Below are 23,356 nucleotides of genomic sequence, written 5' to 3'. Positions count from 1 at the left end.
AAACTATTTACTCTATCTCGATGCAAACAACCTTTATGGGTATGGACTTATGCAAAATTTACCATATAACGAAATCAAGTGGATGGATCCTAAAACGTATACAACAGCAGAATGGAAAGAAACAATTTTGGAACTCACTGGCGACGAAGATTATGGATATATTTTAGAAGTTGATCTTGAATATCCAACAAATTTGCATGAACATCACAAAGATTTACCTCTTGCTCCAGAACATTATAACAACAAACTTTGCACAACTCTTTTAAACAAAACAGAATATGTTGTTCATTCTAGAAATTTGAAATTCTATCTAGAACAAGGTATGATTTTAAAACATGTGAATAGGGTTATTGCGTTTGATCAGAAACCTTTCATGAAAGAATATATCGATTTTAATACTAGTATGAGAACCAAGGCTATAAGTGACTTTGAGAAGGACTTTTATAAGCTTATGAACAACTCGGTTTTTGGAAAATCGATGGAAAATGTGAGAAACAGATGTGATATTAGACTAGGAAATGAAGAATTTTCAATGAAAACAAGCTAAGAAAACGAATTTCAAATGTTTCAATATCTTTGACGACACAACTGTATAGCGAGTCACATGTACAAACAAAAGGTTAAATTTAACAAACCGATTTACATAGGATTTTCAGTTCTCGACCTCTCAAAATTGCTAATGTACGAGTTTTATTACAACAAATTAAAGAAGTTTGATCCAGATTTGAATCTGTGTTACATGGATACAGACAGTTATTTTCTAGAATTGAAACGAGATCCTTTTAAAATTATTAAAGAAAATATAGAGGACTTTGATACGAGCGATTATCCAAAAGATCACGACTGTTTCGCTACTAAAAACAAGAAAGTTATTGGAAAATTCAAAGACGAATTGAACGGCGAGATATTAGAAGAATTTTGTGGTTTAAGATCAAAGATGTACTCGTACAAATATCTAGACAAAAATCCAGTTAGGTGTAAAGGAATTAAGAGAAGCGTTGTAAATAAAACAATAAATATCGAAAACTTGAAGAGATGTTTGTTCGAAGATAAAGAAGAATTTAGGGAGATGACTGTAATAAAAAGCTATAAACATGAATTGTACACAGTTACCATAAACAAGCTGGCACTGAACGCTAAAGATGATAAGAGAATCGTTCTAGAAAATAAGATCGATACAGTACCTTATGGCTATAAAAATGAAGCAAAATCTGATATATTAGATGAGTTAAATAAACTTGGAAACTTTGACATGTAAATGGAAGATGATTTGATTCACTGCCACAAATGCAAGAAAAAAACGAAAAATATAGATTCTAAAATCGTTCAAACTCAAAACGGGTTGTATAGAATTGCAGCAAAATGTTCAAAATGTAAGACAAATAAGAGTAAATTTATAAAGAATCCTTATGAAAAAACAAGTAAAGAAAGAATTGAAGAATAAAGAAGATATAGAAATTGAAGCTAGAGAAATTCATGCACCAGTACGAAAAAAGTTTAAAAAGTGAAAAATTATAACTTTAGGAATTGACGATTTATGGGCAGCAGATTTAGTTATAATGTCTAACTATTCAGATCAAAATGATGGATTTAAGTATATGTTAAATGTTATTGATACTTTCTTAAAATATGCTTGGTCAAGAGCTATCAAAAGAAAAAACGGCAAGGATGTTTCAAAAGCTTTCGAAGATATAGTAAAAGATGCCATAAGGATCAATCACAAACCTCCTAACCTACTTCATACAGATAAGGGTTTAGAGTTTAAAAATAAAGAATTTAATGATGTTTTGAGAAAATACAACATTAAGATTTATCATACTGAAAACGAAGAGAAATCAAGTATTGTAGATAGATATAACACAACTCAAAATGAGAGAATGAAAGTAATTTTTGAGATTAATAAAAACTTTAAATGGATCGATATTCTTCAAAAAATCGTAAACAATTATAACGATACAGTTCACAGCACAATCAAAATGAAGCCCAAAGTCGTAGATAAAGATGCAGAAAAGGAGTTATTAGAGGGGACCGTTTTCTTCCACCAGAAATTCACACGAAAACTAAATTTAAAGTCAATGATCATGTAAGAATTGTTAGTAAAAAAACAACATTTTCGAACAAATATAAGAACAATTGGTCAAGAGAAATCTTTGTGATTTATCAAATTAATAACACAGATCCTGTAACTTATAGTATAAAAGATTTAAATAATGAAGAAATAACTGGAAGTTTTTACGAATATGAATTGAGAAAGTCAAAGCTATAATTTTTTGTATATAAATGGAGGCTCAAAAGAAATGTATAAAGTGTCAAGAAATTTTAAAGATTTGTCGAAGTTTTCTCAAGATAAAAGAAGCAAAGGTGGATTATACTATTATTGTAAAGTTTGTCGTAGTAAATATGAGAGAGAATTATACGATAAAATTAACGTTAGAAGAGAAAAAATGTTGCGTTTGTAAAGAAATTAAGGATATTTCCAAATTTTACGACTGGCATTATAGTAGAGATAAAAAACAAGCATATTGTAAAGATTGTAATATAAGAATTCAACGAGAAAGTCAAAAGAAACCGACTCTTTGCGCGTGTGGACGAATCATTCAATGGTTACCTTATCTTCAAAAACATTTACAGACAAAATATCATAATTCTAGAGTTTAATAAAATTTAGAAACATTTTCATCGTAAAGTCCAGATTCATTGATAAAAACAGTGTCAGGATGAAGATTGTTAAGGGGCCATTCGAATAGCCCCTTGTTTCTCGGGGTCTATGGGATAGACTCCTGTAATTTATACATACAAAAGTTGTTTTTATCATCATTATCGACATTATTTATGATAGCTTGCCTCGTGTTTTCATATTCTAAAATTTCTGCAACATCTTTTGCTTTGAACCAAATTTTGTTATTTTCGTCAACAATCGTAAAAATTTCTGTATTATTGAATTTGAGTTGATTATTTATTAGATCTACAATTGTCTCCATTTAGATAGAAACATTTTTATTTCGAGAATAAAGGCCAGATTCATTGATAAAAACGGTGTTTTTTTTAAAGTTTGAAGGTAAGAAACGATTCGTTCCCCCCTTGATTCATCATTCTTTCGACAATCTTAAATATATTGTTGTTTTACTCTCATTATTTAATAAATTTCCCTCAGAGTCTTGTATAGTTAGAACGATTTTTTGAATTCTTTTAATATTTTTTCTAATTGGAATATAGTCTATTTCATTCGGTTTTTCACTAATTTTTGATCCATAAGCAACATTTGGAAAGAAAGTGTACAAAATTTCCGATTCTTTGTGAAGATGTTCGGTTATGATTTTCAAAACTAGGTTTCAACGAGATTACAATGTACTTCAATTACATCAAACGGTCTAAATTTTGGCGTTTTATTTCCTAAATATACCTGATTTGGCTCAATAGTTTCTTGAACAAACCCTAATAAATCTACAATAATTGCTGAAAACATTATTCTTACTGGTGATTTTATTTGAATTTTATTAGAGAGATAATTTTTTTTGCATTTCAAACTTGTTTTCGTCAAAGTTTAAAGATTTATCTGATTGTTTGAATGTTTTCAGATAATTTTTAAAGGAATTTTTTATTTGATCGAAGGTATAATATCCTTTGTTTAAACCATAATATTTTGTTATGTTCTTCTCACTAAATCCTATACAATAAGGAGAACTTTCACTAATATTTATTACAAAATTGTCAGAATAAAAACCGCTTAAACCGATAAAATAATTTGATTCTTCCTCTAAGTGTATAGGATGTTCCAAGTTTAAAAATAATTGAGAGCTTTCTGAAGTCAACTTGAACAGCTTCATTTTCGCTATTTAAATGGAGAAATTTTTAAAGCAAAAAAGATTAGATAAAACTTCAAACGTTTGAAGAAAACAAGAAAGATCAACCTATTAGATTGTTAATTGTTGGTTCAAGTGGATGTGGAAAAACAACTTTATTATTGAATTTTATCTACAATAGGTTGATTCCTTATTCCAATTTGTATGTTTTTAGTAAATCTTTAGAACAAGACGCCTATAAAAAATTACAAGAAAGATTTGAAAATATTGAGAAAAACTTAAACAAAAAAATATCACATTTTTATAATGCTTCTGAGGACATTAGTTCCGTTAAGCAAATGTAAACCCAATTCGTTAATCGTTTTTGATGATTGTATTTTGGAAAATCAGGACGTTATTAAGGAATATTTCGTAATGTCTCGTCACAAAAACATATCTTGTATCTATCTTTCCCAATGCTTTTCAAAGGTTGATAAACAAGTTATAAGAAATAACCTGAATATGTTGTGTATTTTTAAGCAAGATGATCACTATTCGAGAAAGATTTATAACAATTATGTGGGATCTGATATGAGTTTTAACCACTTTATTGAGTTATGTGATAAAATTTGGAAGGAAGACTACGGATTTTTAACTATTAATCTAACTTTGAAGCCTAAAAATGGTAAATATCTGAATAAATTTTCTATTATAAATGCTGCTCAGTGGTCTGACAAATCTACTTGATAAAATATTTGTTACAATTATTTTTATATTATCTTTAATTTTTATTTACATTATGAAAATAACAGAAAAACGGTAAATCTGTTCACGTTCCACGTTCACGTTTTCAAGTTCGTGTTTACGTTTCACGTTCATGTTTTTACGTTCGTGTTTACGTTTCACGTTCATGTTTTACGTTCGTGTTTACGTTTCACGTTCGTGTTTCACGGTCCACGTTCACGTTTTACGTTCCGTGTTCACGTTCACGTTTCGTGTTCACGTTTCCACGTTCCACGTTTACGTTTCAAAATTTTCCTAAATAAAATGGCGAACGTAAACTTCAGAAGAAGCAAAAAAACTTGATCAAATAGAAAAGAAATTAATCAAAGAATTTAAAGAACAGATTCGAATTGATGAAAAAGAACAAGAATTTATTCAAAAAATTAATCAACCTGTAACATCTGCAATAAAAAATGTTGAGGGCAAAATTGAAAATGTTTTAAGCGATAATCAAAATTTAATGAATTTGGTTCCAGTTGTACGACAATTTGCCGATATTTCGATTCCAGAATCTGAGTTTGAATTGCCAAAATTACCATCGTCGACACCATTTAGACCTAGAATCATTGAAGAATCTACCATAGTTGAACCAATAAGTCCTGGAACAACGGATATAATAATTGTTGAAATTGGTAGAAAATTCCTTCCTAGAGCGAAGGATGATAAATTTGGTTTGTATTGGGATAGAAAAAAGAAAAGTTTTATGATTGGAAATTTGCCCGTAAATTTTGAACATAATGACATAGTTATTAATGAAAAAATGTACGAAGGTACTCAGGGTTTATGGAGATTATTAACAGGCACTGATGTTCCAAAAGACGGTTTATATTCTGAAGAAGACTTGAAAAAGTATACTGAAATTTTATGGAAATCTGATTCAATTTACAAAAATAATGATCCATCAACTAAGAAACCAAAGTCAAGTAAAGGTAAAAAATATCTCAATTTGATTAAACCAATTTGGGAAAAAACGAATCGAAGGATCAGGTGTAAGAAAATACAATGATAATAAGATTGAGTACAGATATATCGACGATTTGACAAAACTCGATGGAATTATAAATTATATTTATGCTCAAGAGAAGGCTGGAAATAACAATTTTTTGAATGAAAAGAAAGCAATTAAAGATTTTATTTCGAACAAACTTGACGAAATGATTGAAAAACCTGATGGAATTAAATATTTAAAACGAATTTTGCCGGCAATAAGTTCATCTATGATTGAAGGTAGCGGACTTTTGAATGATTTTATCAACAATTTACCTTTTGAATTACACGTACCAACTTATCAGTATCTGGGGCCTGGCACAAAACTCGAAAAAAAGACTAAAAAGAGGAGATCCTGGTATAAATAAATTAGATCAAGCTGCTATGGAACACGATATTTTTTATGCAAAACATAGAGACACAAATTCCAGACATATAGCAGATAAAGTTTTGCAAGATAAAGCAATGGATAGATTTTTATCAAAAGATGCTAGTTTAGGTGAAAGATTTGTTGCGCTTCCAACAGCTGGAGCAATGTTTTTGAAGAGAAAACTAGGAATGGGAATCGAAGAGAACTTGAAATTTTAACTATATAAATGGAGGTAAACGTAAACTTCAGCAAAAATCAGAAAGAAAAAATAAAATCCGCTTTTAAGAAGAAAATACCCGTTAGTATTCAATTTAAAATAGATCAACTAAAAAATGGCGAAGATAAGATATTTTTAACAAATAGACAATACAATAAACTCGAAAAACATAAGAAAAACAATAAAGGAACCAGAATAGAATTTTCTTATAATCAGTTGAAAGAACTTAAAAATGGTGGACTTTTGAAAGATTTATTAGATTTTGGAAGAAAATATTCCAGTTGTTAAAAATGTTGTTCCTTATGTTCGTAAAGCTGCTCCAATCGTTAAAAAAGATGTGATTCCTATTGTTCGAAACATTTTAAATTGGTTAGATAAAGAGTTGGAAGATGTTACAGGATCTGGATTAGATGAAAAAACTTTGAATTATGTGAAATCAAACATTAAAAAAAATTTGAAATCAAACCATTAACATTCGGGGAATTGGAAGAAATCTGCAAAAATATTAAACATTTTAGAGGAATTTTCATGAGAGATACATTACCCGAAAAAGTTAAGAAATTCGAATGTGGAATTGTGAATTTAGACTCGATTATGGGAAGTGGAACGCATTGGATTTGTTATTATAAAAATGATAAGAATGCATGTTATTTTGATTCGTATGGAAGAATTGAGGACAAACCACCTATAGAATTGATTAAATATTTGAAAAAATCAAGCGTTCTACTACAATGACTCTCAGATTCAAGACTATAAAGATCCCCCAATTTGTGGTCATTTATGTGTTTTTGTTTTGAATGAACTGAGTAATGGTAAAGATTTTAAAGAAGTTGTTAACAAATTATTGCTTAATAAATATGGATTCACAAAATATTTTTGACGTATTTGGAACACAAATTATTCAAAATGTAGATAATAGTTTGAATTTTGATAGTTTGAGAAATGAGTTTGATAACAAGTTAGAAAATTTATTACAAAACCTTCCAGATTCAGATATGTTTGCTGTCGAGATTGAAGATTTTAAAGCAGAATATGATAACAAACTTGCAAATTTCATGAGTTCAAATGAAGTTGCTGATAAAATAAAAACATTGAAAAAAGAATTTGAAGATGGTGCAAAAAAAAATATTTACCAATTTAATGTCTCATATCGAAAAAGCTGATAAAATTACTGAAGCGATCAAAGTTGAAAAGAATTATGTTAGTTTGGCTAATAAAAAAAGAATTGTCGGTGTTCGACCTGGTATTGACAAACATGATGTTGTTGTTAAAGAACAAATTTTAAAACCTCTAAAATTATCAGAAAACATCGATATTGTTGATTTACATGATCCGAATGTTAAAAATGCCTTAGATTTTAAAGGAAAAAGAATTAGCGGTGTTAGTAAAGGAATTAATCCATTTGATGTTGTTGTAATGATTCAATTAGAAGATCCTATTAAAATGTTTAATGAACTAAAACAAAATTATGAGAATCATAAACAGCATGTTAAAGATTTTTACAACAGAAGTCTATGACAAGTTAGAAGCCAGAAATAGAAGATCAGTAGACGATGTTGGTGAAATTAATGAAAAACTTACTAATTTTAAAGAGTCTTTTGATAAGTTTTAGTTTAGATGCTACGAAAACTTTTGAGAATATTGGTCATAAATTTGTTGAATACAATGATTCTAATGCTGTCAAATTTCAAAAATTAGAAGAAAAAATTAATAAGTTCGAGGAAAATCTTAATATAATTTTGGAAAATATTGATAACAGATTTAATAGATTAGGCGGCTAAGATGACTAATTTTCCCTAAATAAATGGCGCTCATATATTGTGTGAGATGTAAAGAAAAAACTGCAACAAATGATATAAAATACTATGCAAATATCAATGGAGTTAAAAGAGTTTCTGGAAAATGTGCTGAATGTAACACTAAAAAGAGCCAATTTATAAAAACTTGAAAATTTTTTCTTAATAAATAGAGATGGCGGGACATTACAGTGCTTTCGATCTTTTTATAATGCAACACGAAAGAGATTTGAAAAAAGAACATTGGGATGATATTTCTCAAAAATATGAATTATCCGAAGATATGATGAGATTATACGTAAACAAATTGAATTGGTATAACATTGCTAAATATCAAAATCTGTCCCCAGAGTTCATTCAAGAAAATATACATTATCAATTAAAAGATCATATGTCTGTTCTTTGCCTCTATCAACACTTGAGTATAAAATTTTTGGATGAAAATAAAGATACAGTTGATTGGAACAATATTATAGATAGCGGTTACTATCCTGTGCAGATTTTATTGAAATATGTGACCGAGATCGCAAAATTTAAGGAACAGAATCCTGAATATGACGAAGTAGATCATTAAAAAATGACTAAAATCTTTTCTTATCGACTTATACATGATGTTTAAAATTTCTAAATTTTCTCTTATTAAATGGTGGACTACAAAAAGTATTCAGGTGATATTGAAAGGGCGGAGTTTAAAAAATTTCTATCCAATTAGTAAACAACATTTGAATGAACCGAATAAAAGAACTGAGTTTAATATTGATTTTGGAGATAATTTTTGCTCGTCTAACTTCCAGTTTTATATTTCTGGAACTTTAACAAAACAAGATGGTCAAGCATATCTTGGAACTGATAATGTTAGATTAATCGATAATTTATACCGTTTTTATTTTCTAAGATTGAAGTAAGAAAACACAATAAATTGATAGAAGAAGTCGAAAACTGTGGCCAATTAAGCACAATTAAAGGAACTATTTGTTATTCCAAAAGTGATGTATTTTCAAACAGTTTTGAATCAACTTTTAAATTTGGACAATTTGAAGCGGTCGGTGATTTAGCACATTTCGGCTTAGGATTCTTTGAAAATGTTACTATTCCGATCTATAAAGGAGGATTTTATCTAAGTTTTATAAGAGCAGAAGACGATGATGTGATTCTGAAGACTGCAACTGGAAATGTTATGCCTGTTGATGGCAAAATTACAATTAACGAGTTTTTCATTAGAGTTCCGATGATTGATTACAAAACCACGAGTAAAATTCAGTTGATTGATGAAATTATAAAATCTCAAAACATTATGTTTAATTTTCTAGATTGGCAATGTATTGAACAAAAAGGTATTTCCGGAACAACTTATTCGTTCGATATTACAAATATTTATAGAAATATCTTCAATCCCAAGTTCGTTATCATTGGTTTTCAAACAGATAGACAGAATAATCAAGAAAAAAATCCTTCAAAGTTTGATAGTTTGGATGTAAAAAATATCAGAGTAAAATTGAACGGTTCTTATTATCCAGATGAATTACAAAATTTAAACATTTCCGGTGGTCTTTTCAGAATCATGTATCAGATGTATCAAGATTTTAAGAAAGTTTACTACAAAAATATGGAAATGTATTACAACCCCAAAGAATTTATAGCAAATAGACCCATTTATGTCATTGATACAACAAAGAGTTTGACAAATATTTCTAGTTCAAAGAACGATATAATTATCAATATGGATTTTCAAAATGCTGTTACAAACGCGATTTGTTATGTGGTTGTGGTTTCTGAGAAATTTTTAGCCTATGATGTGATTAAGAACGATATTAAAGAAATTCAGTAGTTAATGATGTTCATATTGTTCTCTTTCATTCCTTCTAAAACTTCAAAAATATACTCTTTCGCTGATGAAAAATCTCGATTTCTTCCGGAATAATCTTTGTAATCATAAACAAAATATCCTAAATAGTTGTACAATAGAATGAAATTATTTCTTTTTATCTCGGTAGTTGAAATATAAACATAAACATTTGCGCTGAAAAATTTATATCTCGGCAGACTTAGTTCCATAGCTTCCATTTATTCTTTTTGTAAAAATGGAAGAGTATAATGCCAACTGTTACAAGTGTTATAGTAGAGGAGAAATTATTGATAAAAGATTAGTTTGTAGAGATTGTAATTTAATTTTGTACGAAAGACCTAAGCCTAAGAAATTTCAAAATAAATTAACATATTTGAATAACCTGCTTAGAAAATTACAATATGGAGACAAGAAGCAAACACATTTTGTTACAGAATTTAGAAAACAGAACAAAAATTTTTACTTATCTCTTGGAACCGTTGACAAAATTATTTTCCTTTTCAAAGAATACATTAGGTTTGTAGGTTTAAATACACACGTTTATTATGAGAAGATTTTACCTATAATCTTTCACTATTTGGACATTGAATTTGACTACGATTTTAAACCTGAAATCTTTGATGATTTTATAGTACATTTGGAGAAAGTAAATGAAGAACCTCGTGAAAAGAATGCGGTTTTACTCACATTCTCCCCGACTTCTCGAGTGATTGTTAGCAAATTTCATTATTTCCGTTTATAGATTTTTTATTAAGATTTCTGGATTTTTTCATTAAAACAGCTTATAAATGTAGAAGCAAACATTGAACAGTAAAACAGCTAAAGATTCGGTTATTTAACATTCGTGCTTTCCTGTTAGATTTCTTAGATTTGTTTATTGTTCAATGGACAGTATTTTACATTGATTTTCTGTCTGTCCCAAAAGTGCGCTAGAACCCTCATATTCATATCTACTCACACACATATATATATATATATGTTTGTGTACCAGCAAAAATCATGGTTTTCTACCGAAAATGTGTGCACCGCAGTGCTATACTGCAGCCCGTCTTACAGTAGAGTTGTGTTGGTAATTAATTTATGTTCTCTTTATTTTTCCTGAATTGCATAAATATATTTTCCAAACATCGCCACAGGGAAAATTAATAGGTATATATAATTTAATTTATATATATATATTATATATATATATATATATATGTATATATAATGAAAGACACAGAGATATAAACAAATAAGCTTAAAATAGCTAGCAGCAATGAACCTTCACAACATTTTTTGCATATTTCGCTAGCGACAAATTGTGCTAGATCACAGCAGCAAGTAAATACAGTTGGTGACAAAAAACCATCATGGCACTCGGAGTTATAATACTATATTGCAGTGTTTTATACTTGGTTTGAAAATGAACTTGAGGATTGGAAATGTTTCGACCAGGATTGGTAAAAAGGTTTAGAGTGGCCACCCTGAACAATCTGTAAAAATCGTCAAAGTAATTCACGCAGAGGGGTTGTTAATTAATTAGGGTTTGACTGTTTCAGGATGAGGGAACGTTTCAAATGAAGCAACCAGCACGTGAGCTACTACACCGACTGGGATCGCGCCGCGCACAAACTCATCTCCTGGCGTGACATGTGGGCGATGGTCGCGCAGAAGGCTGTCAGGATGTATGGGGAATCTTTCAGCAAGAGCACTGACTTCAATACATGGGGAGCATCAGTGCTGTTGAGAGCACAGGTGCCTCTAGTCTCCGTGGAAGGTAGGCATCTTTTACTAAATTACTAGTCTCAAACTAAATTGGTTTCGATGGAAGTTACTCGGGTTAGTTCACAACCTGGAAGCAGGATCAGAGTCAGTGGAGAACCCCTAGTCTCGACTAAATAGGCTTAGATGGAAGTTACTCGGGTTAGTTCACAATCTGGAAGCAGGATCAGGGTCAGTGGAGAACCCCTAGTCTCGACTAAATAGGCTTAGATGGAAGTTACTCGGGTTAGTTCACAACCCGGAAGAAAGTCGTGCAACAATGGATCCACAAGTGCAGTAATATCTGTTAACTTCTACCACCAAAATGTACAAAAGTCTGTCTAATAAAACTGGGATTTTGGATAAGGTTTCTAGTAACTTAGACTTGGATGTTCTGTGCTTGACTGAACATTGGCTGTCAGCTGGTGAAAATTAAGGAATATGCTTTAATTAATAGCCTACAACTTGTATCTTACTTCTGCTGTGAAAATAAGACTCACGGGGGTGTTGCCGTTTATACTAAACTCTTTTCAACTAAAGTGAAGGTAATGTATGATTTAAATAACTTATCTGTAGAACTTGACTGTAAACTTGCTTGCATGGAACTGATAGATCATAACCTATTCTTTGTGGCTGTGTATAAAAGTCCATCTGGCGAAATCAACTCTTTCTTTAAGATAATGGAGAAAAGTGTGCCTGTCATTAATTACGTTGTAAGATCAAAGTGTAATGAAATCAATGTAATTGTGCTGCATCCTGCAACATCCAGCTTGAAAATGTAATTTAAATATACAAATGCTGTACCTAACTATTGAAAGGTGTTTAACTCAGAGTATAAGCTGAAAACACAGTGGTACATTTTAATATGTTTGTTGTTACTGAACTAAGTTAAATTCAAAAGAGTATGGAGCTAGAACGCTTGGGACGGCTCATTCCACTATTCCAATACGCGGAATGTCTGTAGCTAGTTGGCAGGAGTGGCCCCTCCAGTCCATTCTCTCTCTTTCTCCCCGAGGTTTCTGATCGGCCCGGTCATGTGGATGGCCAAAGAGGAGCTCATTATCAAGAATAGTTACTGAGTTGTATCCTGATTTCACGTTGGTTCTTAGTAAGTTCAAAAATTTGATCTGTTAAAATTGTAATGTGATGAAAACATCTACAACAGTCACTAAAAAGAGTATTACCGCTTATAAAGCCGCGTTTACACCGGAGTTTAAAACACGAGTTGAAACAGAAATTGCAAACATCTCTAAAAACGCGCATTTTTAGACGAAAAATTTCGCTGTTGCAAACAGTTTTTCAGTGTTTGCAACTGAAATTTTTGTTTCCACCTGAAGTCGGTAAAGATCAAAAGGAGTTGCAAACTTTAGTTTGCAACACTGTTTTCGGTCACTATGTGCCGTTGAAACATGAAACAGAAACATTTCCTCGCCATCCCCTACGCTGCCACCTCCACTCTCATTCACGTTATCACTCGCACCACCCTGTCTCGACTCAAGTGTCATTTCCTCGCACACCTCAGGTACAAACAAAGATATGGTTTTGATATCTTGAACAGGTAACTCAAGCTTGTGTATGAATCTCCGGTAGCTAAAAAGCGCAAGGTAATGGCTACTTTTTCCGTTACAGAAATAGCCTTTTGGTAATTCGTATCCATTTTCGAAATTTTGTGACCAATCATTAAAGTTAGATAATCAAAATCCTCACTGGTCATTCTTACAAAGTTTTTAAAATTTCCATCCGTTCTCAGTTCACCTGATAGAGGGTCAACATTATCTCTATTTAAATCGTCCAACAGGTCGTTTCTATTGTACGTAGCTCTGGAATGCAGAGACGGCCTCACCCAGTATCGTCTCGGCCTACGTTGCTTTGACAACACGACATACGCCGCTGCGGCTAAAATGACATCCTCCACACTTGACATCCTGGGAAGGACTGATTCCAGTAACCAGAACATAGGCGAGTCATAATCAAGGTCGAAAGTGTTTCAAACATTTTCATGAAACATGGAAATAAAACCATGAAATCAAAATTGCAAACTTTTATTTGAAACTACTGTTTGCAACTGCTCTTTGCAATAAAAGTTTGCAATTTTTGTTTGAAACTTCGGTGTGTAAACGCGGCTTAACCTCACTAGTGCGGGTTGCATTATTTAGTCAGCTTCATTAGTATCGTCTAGGTTAGACCGGGAACATTTATTACATTGCCAAGACGACGTATCTTCTTGCTTACCAAAATCTTTATTGGATATATCTGCACATTTAAACTGAAACCAGTAGCTACATTCACCACTACATTTTATTCCGCCCGAGCTTTTGGTTACATTTTTATTGCAATAGCCACATTTTGAGTTCACATACGTGTCCACCATTTTTACTCAATTTTTAAGTATGACTATGACAGCATGACTGTGCAAATTCATTAATGTGTATTAAATGTGCTCTTATTTTAACTTCGAAGATTGAAAGTAATCTCTATAGGCTACTGAATACATACTATACTTGTTAGTGAACTAAACGTGTATAAGAAATGCAGATGTTAAAGAGAAAGAGATCAATATTGACAGCCGGCTTGTTATCAGAGTGTCATAATCTTAATTTCATATAAATTGGCAATACCACTACCTTTAATATAATCCTCTCCGGACAAATAAAACCTTACCTGTTCTGCTATAATTCTGTTAGTGGATGAAATCCAGGCATTGCCCTAATATTATGTGTATTGTTAATATGTAAAGTGCAACTAAATAATGTAGCCAGTTTTAGGCCTTGCTTTTATATTAAAACATACATTTTGGTTACACAATACTTCAGAACCTGCTAAAGGTAGGCACCCACAGTGTCTGAAATAATCTAAAACTTTTTATATCATCTGTTGTCTGGAAATAAAATAAAGAGTCGATTTAAAGAGGCATTGCCTGTTTTATAGTTTATCACTCAAATTACCTTGTTTTCTTATTTTCTAATTTATTTTACAGAAGCAAAATTTTATTTTTTTCAATTAATTAAAGTAGAAAAAAAGGTTATCGAACAAATGAAATAAGTTAATAAACATACACAACATATAATAACAAAATAAATATGATTTGATGCATCAACTACTTCAAAATAAAGGGTGATTTTTTTATTGGTGTGGTTTTTAAGTTGGCACCACTATTAAACACAACAATTAAATTTGAATAAAACAGCTGATCTTTGTTTATTACCTTATGTCATTTCGATATTTGTATTGTCTAGTGCGTATTATTGTATAGTAACCATGAACAGACTTACAAAAGAAGAGCGTTTGCGAATAGTGCAAATTTATTTTGAAAACCGCAGTTCAGTTCGGGCAACTTACCGAGCTCTTCGTCCGATTTACGGACCTCATAATCGTCCATCAGAGTCAGGTATTCGAGCTTTGGTTAATCGTTTTCGTAATACCCACACTCTTGTTGACAAGCATCGGCAGAGAAGCTGCACAGTAAGGACCGAAGAGGCTGTTGATGCTGTTGCTCATAGTGTTGAAGAGGATCCAAGTGTGTCGATTCGTCATCGTGCGCAGCAATTAGCGATCTGCTACTCAACTCTATGGAATATTTTACGGAAGGATCTACGCCTATATCCATACAAGATTCAGTTGGTGCAAGAACTGAAACGATTAGACTATCGCAAGCGTCTTGATTTCGTTGAATGGGCTCAACATTAGATAACACGTGACCCAGCTTTCGCAGGAAAGATTTTTTTAGTGATAAGGCTCATTTCTGGTTATGCGGCTTTGTCAACAAACAGAATTGTCGGATTTGGAGTGATGAAAACCCAAAAGAATTTGTTGGTATGCCCCTTCATCCACAAAAACTTACCGTTTGGTGCGCCATTTGGGCAGGTGGTGTTATTGGCCATTATTTTTTTAAAGACAATGCTGGCCAGACTGTTACGGTAAATGGTCAACGCTATCGGGCAATGTTACGGGACTTTTTCTTTCCTCAGCTAAACGAACTTGAAGTGGATTTAGAAAATGTCTGGTTCCAACAAGACGGCGCGACGTGCCACACGGCAAACGACACAGTTGGCCTCTTGGCAGAAACATTTGGGTTGCTGTGAACGTATCATCTCATTTAGAGGTAGTGTCAACTGGCCCCCACGGTCGTGTGATATCACGCCAACAGACTACTTTCTGTGGGGATATGTTAAGTCTCAAGTATACGCTGACAAGCCACAAACTTTAAATGACTTGGAAGCTAACATTCGTCGAGTTATTGGCGGAATCCAACCACAGCTGCTGGAAAGAGTATTCGAAAATTGGGACTTCTCGATTGGGCTTTCTACGCAAACGAAATGGAGCCCATATGCCAGAAATCATTTTTAAACGTTAATGTAATGACACTGTAGTTCAAATAAATGCATGTTTATGTCAATGCAGGTTGTTTTTCATTGTTTTATTTAGTTTTAAAAACCGCACCAATAAAAAAATCACCCTTTATATTACACTGGGGATTTTTACTTAAAACATTTTTTAAAGTATTTAATTAAAAATATAATTACTGCAACAAAAAGAATTTTTTTAGAGATCGGGCTTATGTTTAGTGAAAATATAAAACAGGTTGATAGATGTAAAATGCTGGTACGTTGCCGACTATCAGTGTGTTGACCTTTGTTACAGAGAGTGAATGTGAGTGGGAGCAGACAGAAGAGAATGTACGCCGACAAGAGTTTTGCAACCACATAGAGGGTTATGGCAGTGTCTGTAGCTGCTCCGAGCCAGCTCTCCTCACATTTGACCCTCAGCCTGTGAGTTATTTGTTGTATAGATCTGTGTGGTTACCTATGAGTTAAAGGCCGTCCCGGCAAATCACAAATTTGAGGTTATTAACGTACTCTGCTCATCCTCCTGAACAAAAATATATATAGTTTTAAGGGGTGCAAATGAAAAATAACATGGTTTTAGGAGGTATATACATAAATAGTTATTTTTAATATTTTAATGTTCTGTTTGTGTGCTGTGTGTCTCGATATCCGTGTATAATGCTATCTGCGGCTGGGACTGATATTGTATCTGTTATCTGAGCGCCCCGGGGCTGTGGTCCAGTGCTTCACAAGATAACGTATACTGTAATTCGGATCGAGTGAGGGCTTGTCAATTATCAATCAACCATCCACTAGTTCGACAAATCGTAGTGAATTATTGTCGGAGTGTTTTGTCGGGCATGTTTGGAGTTAACGTTTTGACCGAAACAAGATTATTTCAGTAATGGTTAGTGTTCCTTATTACTGTTCATTTTTATATTAATATTGGGTTTTTACGTGATTTATTATGTTTCTTACACTTTACATACATTTCTTTGCGTTAATTTTCAATTTATATTTCTGATCAGCCTCTCTAGAATTTAATATTTTACTGATAGGTACTATCTCAAGGGATGTTTTTTTCGTTGACATCAGTCTGGGATAGCACCAAATATGCTGCCGCAGCCCACGCTGATGGCCGGAGGCATTCGTCTCCACCCGATAACAACTAATTAATTTGTTGCTCAGAATTAAGAAAAACATTGTTCATCAGGGTCAAAATTCTGCTCATTTCAGTATTATTTTTCATTCATGATTCCAAAGATGGTGACACATCCGATGACGTCATCATGAGGTTGAAATCACGGTGACAAAAGGTCACATGATGTACAACATAGAAATATTGCTCTGCGCGTGAACAGTTGTTCCATTTTTTATGTTCTACAACTTCGTTATTTCTCATTTTCATCCCGTAAAACCCTATATTGTTTTGTTCAGTAGGACGATTCCCTAATGTAAGTTAAACACTATCTTATCTATGACAATGGCTGATAGCATATCTCTTATCTGAGGGCTCCATGGCTGTGGTCCAGTGCTGTATTAACTATCATAGGCTGTAGTTCAGAGCGAGTGCATGTGTGTTTAATATTATGGATCAATCATGTGCTAGTTCTAAAAATTTTAATCCAAACGAATTATGTTTGTTTGAGTGTTTTATCGGACATGTGCAAAGTTTATGTTTTAGCCGAAGTAAAATCATTGCTTTATTAATTGAACATGGTGTTTTAAAAATTAGTGTGAGCTTATTGTATGGGTTTTTGTTGTTTTTAAACGTTTTAAATGCTGTAATATTTTCTACCTATGATGGATAGTTATCTGAAAGGACATGGCTGACGTTAAAAACGTTTTTTAATCCGGTGACCACTTTGTTGCATTTATAGCCGCCGCGACAAAGAGACATTTCATTGGAGTTCGGGGTGTCAGCACATTCAGTGGTAGGCTGGTATTCGTTATGCCACAAAGTTTATATCCACCATATTACTGCATCATTTAGAAAAACTGGTGGTCCTTTGAGGGTTGTAGAAATTTATGAGGAAAAACAAGATCACTTGAAGCCCTGTGCGGATATACAAGGAAATACTGCTCTTTGCGTAAAAATTGTATCCAATTTTCATGTTCTACATCTTCGTTAGGTATCTATGAGGTTAAAGGCCGACCCGGCAAATTACGAATTTGACATTATTAACATTTTCAGCTCATCCTCCTGAACACAAATATATAACAGTTGTTCCATATTTTATGTTCTACAACTTCGTTATTTCTCATTTCCACCTCCTGAACCCTTTATTGTTTTGTTCAGTAGGACAATTCCAATAAGTTAATAATGCAAAACTCGTATTTTGCCACTTCAGCCATTAATTTCATAATTACCATCTGTGTAACCTAACATTCATTGTCAGTAAGCTACAAACCTCTGGTTCTCGTAATTTACTCACTTTGCAGTGAGAAATTGCCCAGAATTGGTTTTAACCCTTTGGGATCGGGAAGCCACTGTGTGGCAACATCTTATATCTCGCTCACTTCGGATTTAGTCTCAGGTGGTTGTCCTCTCAGCACAAACAATTTACAAAGCTTATTAGCTGCAAAGTTGAAACTTTTGTCATTTGGTTATTTATTATTTGCTTTTAAATTAACAAAGTGATGTGTAATTTATGTTATAGATTGACCAGTTTTGAAAGTATTTTGATTCTGCAAATAAAAATACAATCAGTCTCAATTAGATCTCTAGTATCAACAGAATATAAAACTTGTTTCCACATTTTGAGCTTCGTCTCCACCAAATGCACTAATATTTTATTAAATAGCTAGTATATACTGTATCAGCTACAGTGACACTGACAGTCCGATAAAAAATAATTCTGAACGATGTTTACTATGGCATGTGCTGCAAATAGAGAAATAATAATTTAGTTACTTAATATTAATATAGTGGGCCACATTTAGTGGCCTGAGGAACTGAACGGCCACTAGGTGTGACCCACCAAGCTGAGGGACAGGATGTGGTCATAAATCAATGACCTGACTGATCTGAGGCAGAGAACAGACATCCGAAAGTTGTGGCCAGGTAATATGAGAGGCCAATCATACGAATTTAATGGTGATCCCAAAAGGTTAATAGACATTAAATGTATATAACCTACCTGTTGTGCAGTCTGTCAAGGTTACTTTCATACCCAAACCCTTGAGTCATTATCAGTTTACTGCAATCTCTGCTATTGCACTTGATAATGTTATTACAAACATATTAGGGGTGGAGAACTTCATTGTCACAGACGTTTCTGACCATGACGCACAGTCATTGTAAAAACTGTACACCGGGTGCTGCCTCACAGTGCCACAGCTCACAGCGCCACAGCAATCTGTAGGCGCTGTGAGTGTTGATGCGATTGTTTATTTGGTTGTGTTGGCGCTGTGAGCACTCGGCCAATTCTGTGGCGCTACGCGCCAGTCTCTACTTGGTGGTATCGCATAGCACCACAACCTCCTATTGGTTCAAATTTATTAAATAAGAACCTTGGAGGGGACACTTGATGCAGGGGAAATATCTTTTAAAACAAAAAATTGTTTATGTTAGTGACTAGAGATGGAAAATACTGTTCTTTGTCAATAACCTATTACCAAAATAACGTGGTTACTTCGTGTTACGTTACAGTAACTTAATTACAGTGGTAACATGTTACCAGCTGACTCACGCTCAGTATTAGCATCATGCTGTTACTGAACTGACCTTAGTAAGTTGTAAGTAAACTGGGTCAGACGATTAAATCTACGTGTGTGGGGCTATTTAGATATAGTATAAGGAAATTTAACAGTCAGATTTTCAACTGTCAATATTTCAATTTCATAAAAATATTATACACAGATTGTCTTGAAACTCCTCTCTACATAATTTCTTAGATTACAAATATTGTGGATATATTATATTATTTATGATCATATCTTGCTTGGTTTTCCCTCTTTGTATATTTGTCCTTGGAAAATACATAGCTCAAAAAATATTTGTTTTGATATAATGTGGCTTGAATATTTTATTGTAACAAATTGTTGCTTAGATGGTAGTTATAAAATTGAGTGAGAGCCATATGCTATATAACATGTCTTATACATATCTTTGTCTTAACTAATAAATCGTAAGGTACCCGATTAGAAAACCAATTATAACTATTACATTAATAAACACTTTGGATATTATTACGGTATGTTTTTAGTATTTCTATTTTGATTGGATATTATTACGGTATGTTTTTAGTATTTCTATTTTGATAAAGACAATTATCTGGTACTGGATATATCTTTTCTTATGTGTGTTCTTATGCTTCTCGATCTAGAATTCTTAGTTGTGGGCCTAATTGTACACAATGGAATATACAGTCAAACCTCAATATAACGAACCTCAATATAACAAATTCCTTTATATAACAAATTTTTTTAAATCCCCTAGAAGTCTCCATAAGAATCAATGCAAATTTCACTTCTACATAACGAATAAAGCATACTCACAACCTTGATATAACGAATTTTTTGTGCGGCGCTTCGGAATTAAGTTACAGTAGTTTAGTGACGATGGACGCCAATAACAAAAAGAAACGGCGCGCTATAAGCGTAGAGTGTAAACGATAAATTATCAAATGCGTTGAAGACGAAAAAGATTGGACATCGCGGAAAAATTTGGCATTCCTCCCAGCACTTTGGCTACAATTTAAAAAAGAAAGAGAAGTTCGATGACGGAAGTGTACTGTGTTCTAAAACCAGAAAGATAAAGTCGTTTGAGCTGAAGGACGTAGAGGAGTGTGTGCTTAAATGGTTGAAGCAGTGCAGAGACAAAAAAATGTTGCAATAAGTGGACCTATACTTCAAGGAAAAGCCCAACAGTTTGCCTTTGAGCTGGGACACAAGAACTTCCGAGCTAGCAATGGATGGTTGCAAAACTTTTAAAAATGAAATGAACTTATTTTTCTAAAAGTGTGCGGTGAAAGTGCAAAAGTCGATAATGGTGTTTGTCCGTAACATTAGTTAAATCGATTTTTGGTGTGCTACTAACTTCTAACAGGGTTTGTTCAAACTCTATGCATCCATCACTAACAGTATTCAGTTGTACAGTCAAATCAAGTTCAGCAGGTGTATTAACACCTACATCGACAGTATTCTTTGCCATTTGTAAAGAATTAATTTCCTCCTTAAGTTTTATGATTGCTATTTCCTTTTCACTTAGCTCTTCCTCTAATGTCTTTATCCTTTCATTGCTTGAGACAACATCAAAATGATCTATCCACTTTGTTTGAGTACCATTATTTACCAAAGTTTTAGGCATCATATAAAAGTCTTCACTTTTGTTGTATTCATTGTTCATGTTTTCTGTATTTTGTCTAAAAGTTTTTATTATTTTATCTTTTTTAATAATTTCTTTCTTAAGGCCTGTTACACCATAGAATTCAAGTTATCTCAACAGGATGTTGTGATCGACACAGTCGAAGGTTTTGGAGAGGTTGCATAGAACTGCGCAGGTGTCAAAGCCTGCATCAAAACCAGCCAAGACGCCTGAAACAAGTCCCCCAACTGCATCGGTTGTCGACATCCCGGCTATAAAACCAAACTGACTATGACTAAAGAGATTGTTTGTTTTCAAAATTTAAGTTAACCTGGGTTTTAATGATGGCTTCAAAGACTTTAGAAAAAACTTATACCAGAGAGATAGGCCTATACAATTTAACACTTCTATGACCACCCTTCTTAAAGATTGACACAACCTTTGACACACTACTAGGAAAGATTTCCTCTTTAAACATTACATTTAGACACATGGTGAGGGGAACATTTACTTCACTGCACACCAATTTAACTAAATTATTTGAAACATTATAAATATCACAGCTTTTAGAACTTTTTAACTTTAAAATTACTTTCACAATATCACTATACTCTATAGGCTGCCAGGCGAGAGGGGTGATGTGAGGGTAAGTGTTGAACCTCTAGGAGCTCATCTGGCTTTGTATTTGCTGCGGGGATTTTTCTCTTGGATTTCATCCACTACCGAAATGAAGTATTCGTTGAAAGAATCAGCATCCGGAGTAGCATGTATGTTGTTTCAGTTGAGTCTCATGTTTTATAATTTGCCATGTAGCTTTGCAAGTGTTGCTTGAGGACTGAATAATTTCTTGGTTAGCATGAAATTTAGCTTGTTTTAGAGCACCCTTGTAATTGATCTTGGCTAATTTATAATTTTTTTTGCGTTTCCTGGGATCTTCAGTCATTTGTGAAATATTAAAAAGTGACAACCATTTCTTTCATTTTTGCCAACTGAGGAGTAAACCAGTTGCGCAGACCTCTAGGTTTATGGTAATTCTTGAAGTTATTTGTTCTTGAGTTCCTCGTTGGCAAATAAATATTCATCCAGCCTATAAACACATTGTGAAACTTGTTATACATTTCTTCAGCACTTAATCCTCTAAGAGTTACACCCCAGTCAATATTCTGTAGACAAAGTTTAAAATCTTCAACTGCAGGGCCAGGTAATGGTCTGAAAGGTCTTTCGTCGTTGAACCTGTGTAACTTCTTTTTCTTTGTTTTTAAATAAACAGTTTATATAATACATTGAGCTAAAAGTGTTTAACTATGTAAACTATGATTACATATTTTATGTTTTTACTTCAAATGAGAGCTTATTTAATTTTTCATAATACAGAAATGTGTGAATGTACCAAAAATGCACCAAAGAAAATTAAAATTACTTATAAAATAGAATACCCAATGTAACAGCCCATTGGACTCTATTCAAAGAAGCAGAGGTTCAAGTTATCGTACGATTCATTAATTACATCTGAAAAAGTATAAACTTTATAATAATAATAAATTATGTTTATAGATTTTTTTACATAATTGTGTTGTACTTTTGAATACTATTAATTATATCAAAGCATTTACAAAACTGTATGTTTATTAGGGAAAATACTCAGTATTTCAAGTGTTACAAATATGAAATACTGATTTAGAGTATCTAGTGTTTAAAACTTTACCAGTGCAGAAATACTGATTTCAAGTATCCAGTATGTGTAACCAGTATTTGTACTCAGTATCGCCGGGTAACGGTATCAGAAGTAACGGTTATGCGTATGTACTGATTTAGCCCATCTATAGTCACAACATAATTCTTCGTTTGACCACTCACATAAACATTTTTTTAACAATATTTCCCTTCCATCAAGTGTCCCCTTCCAAGATTCTTATTTAATAATAAATTTGAACCAATAGGAGGTTGTGGTGCTATGCGATACCACCAAGTAGAGACTGGCTCATAGCGCCACAGAATTGGCCAAGTGCTCACAGCGCCAACACAACCGAATAAATAATTGGATCCATTGAACATTTACGTCCATCCTATGGAATACAGGTATGTTTGTAAGGGGCAACAAAGAAAGAAAATGTTATTGACATTCTAAAAATTCCTAAGAAGCAAACATGATTTTTTTGGTTCCCTAGGGCAAGAAGCTTTAAAAACTAAAAAAAATGC

At 32.9% G+C, this 23,356-nt stretch overlaps 1 protein-coding gene across 1 annotated transcript in view; it reads left to right on the top strand.

The window, feature by feature from the left end:
- Positions 1-23,356, top strand: part of LOC124369655 (protein O-linked-mannose beta-1,2-N-acetylglucosaminyltransferase 1-like) — a 78,949-nt gene that overhangs the window by 16,544 nt on the left and 39,049 nt on the right. The window contains 4 exon segments of the mRNA XM_046827707.1: positions 7,317-7,324; positions 11,323-11,394; positions 11,396-11,540; positions 16,166-16,293. Coding sequence (XP_046683663.1) covers positions 7,317-7,324; positions 11,323-11,394; positions 11,396-11,540; positions 16,166-16,293 — 353 coding nt within the window.

Source organism: Homalodisca vitripennis, chromosome X (genome assembly GCF_021130785.1).
Source record: "Homalodisca vitripennis isolate AUS2020 chromosome X, UT_GWSS_2.1, whole genome shotgun sequence".
NCBI classification, from domain to species: domain Eukaryota; kingdom Metazoa; phylum Arthropoda; class Insecta; order Hemiptera; family Cicadellidae; genus Homalodisca; species Homalodisca vitripennis.
The sequence above is the reverse complement of the archived record's forward strand: the minus strand, read 5'-3'. Positions and strand labels throughout refer to the sequence as shown.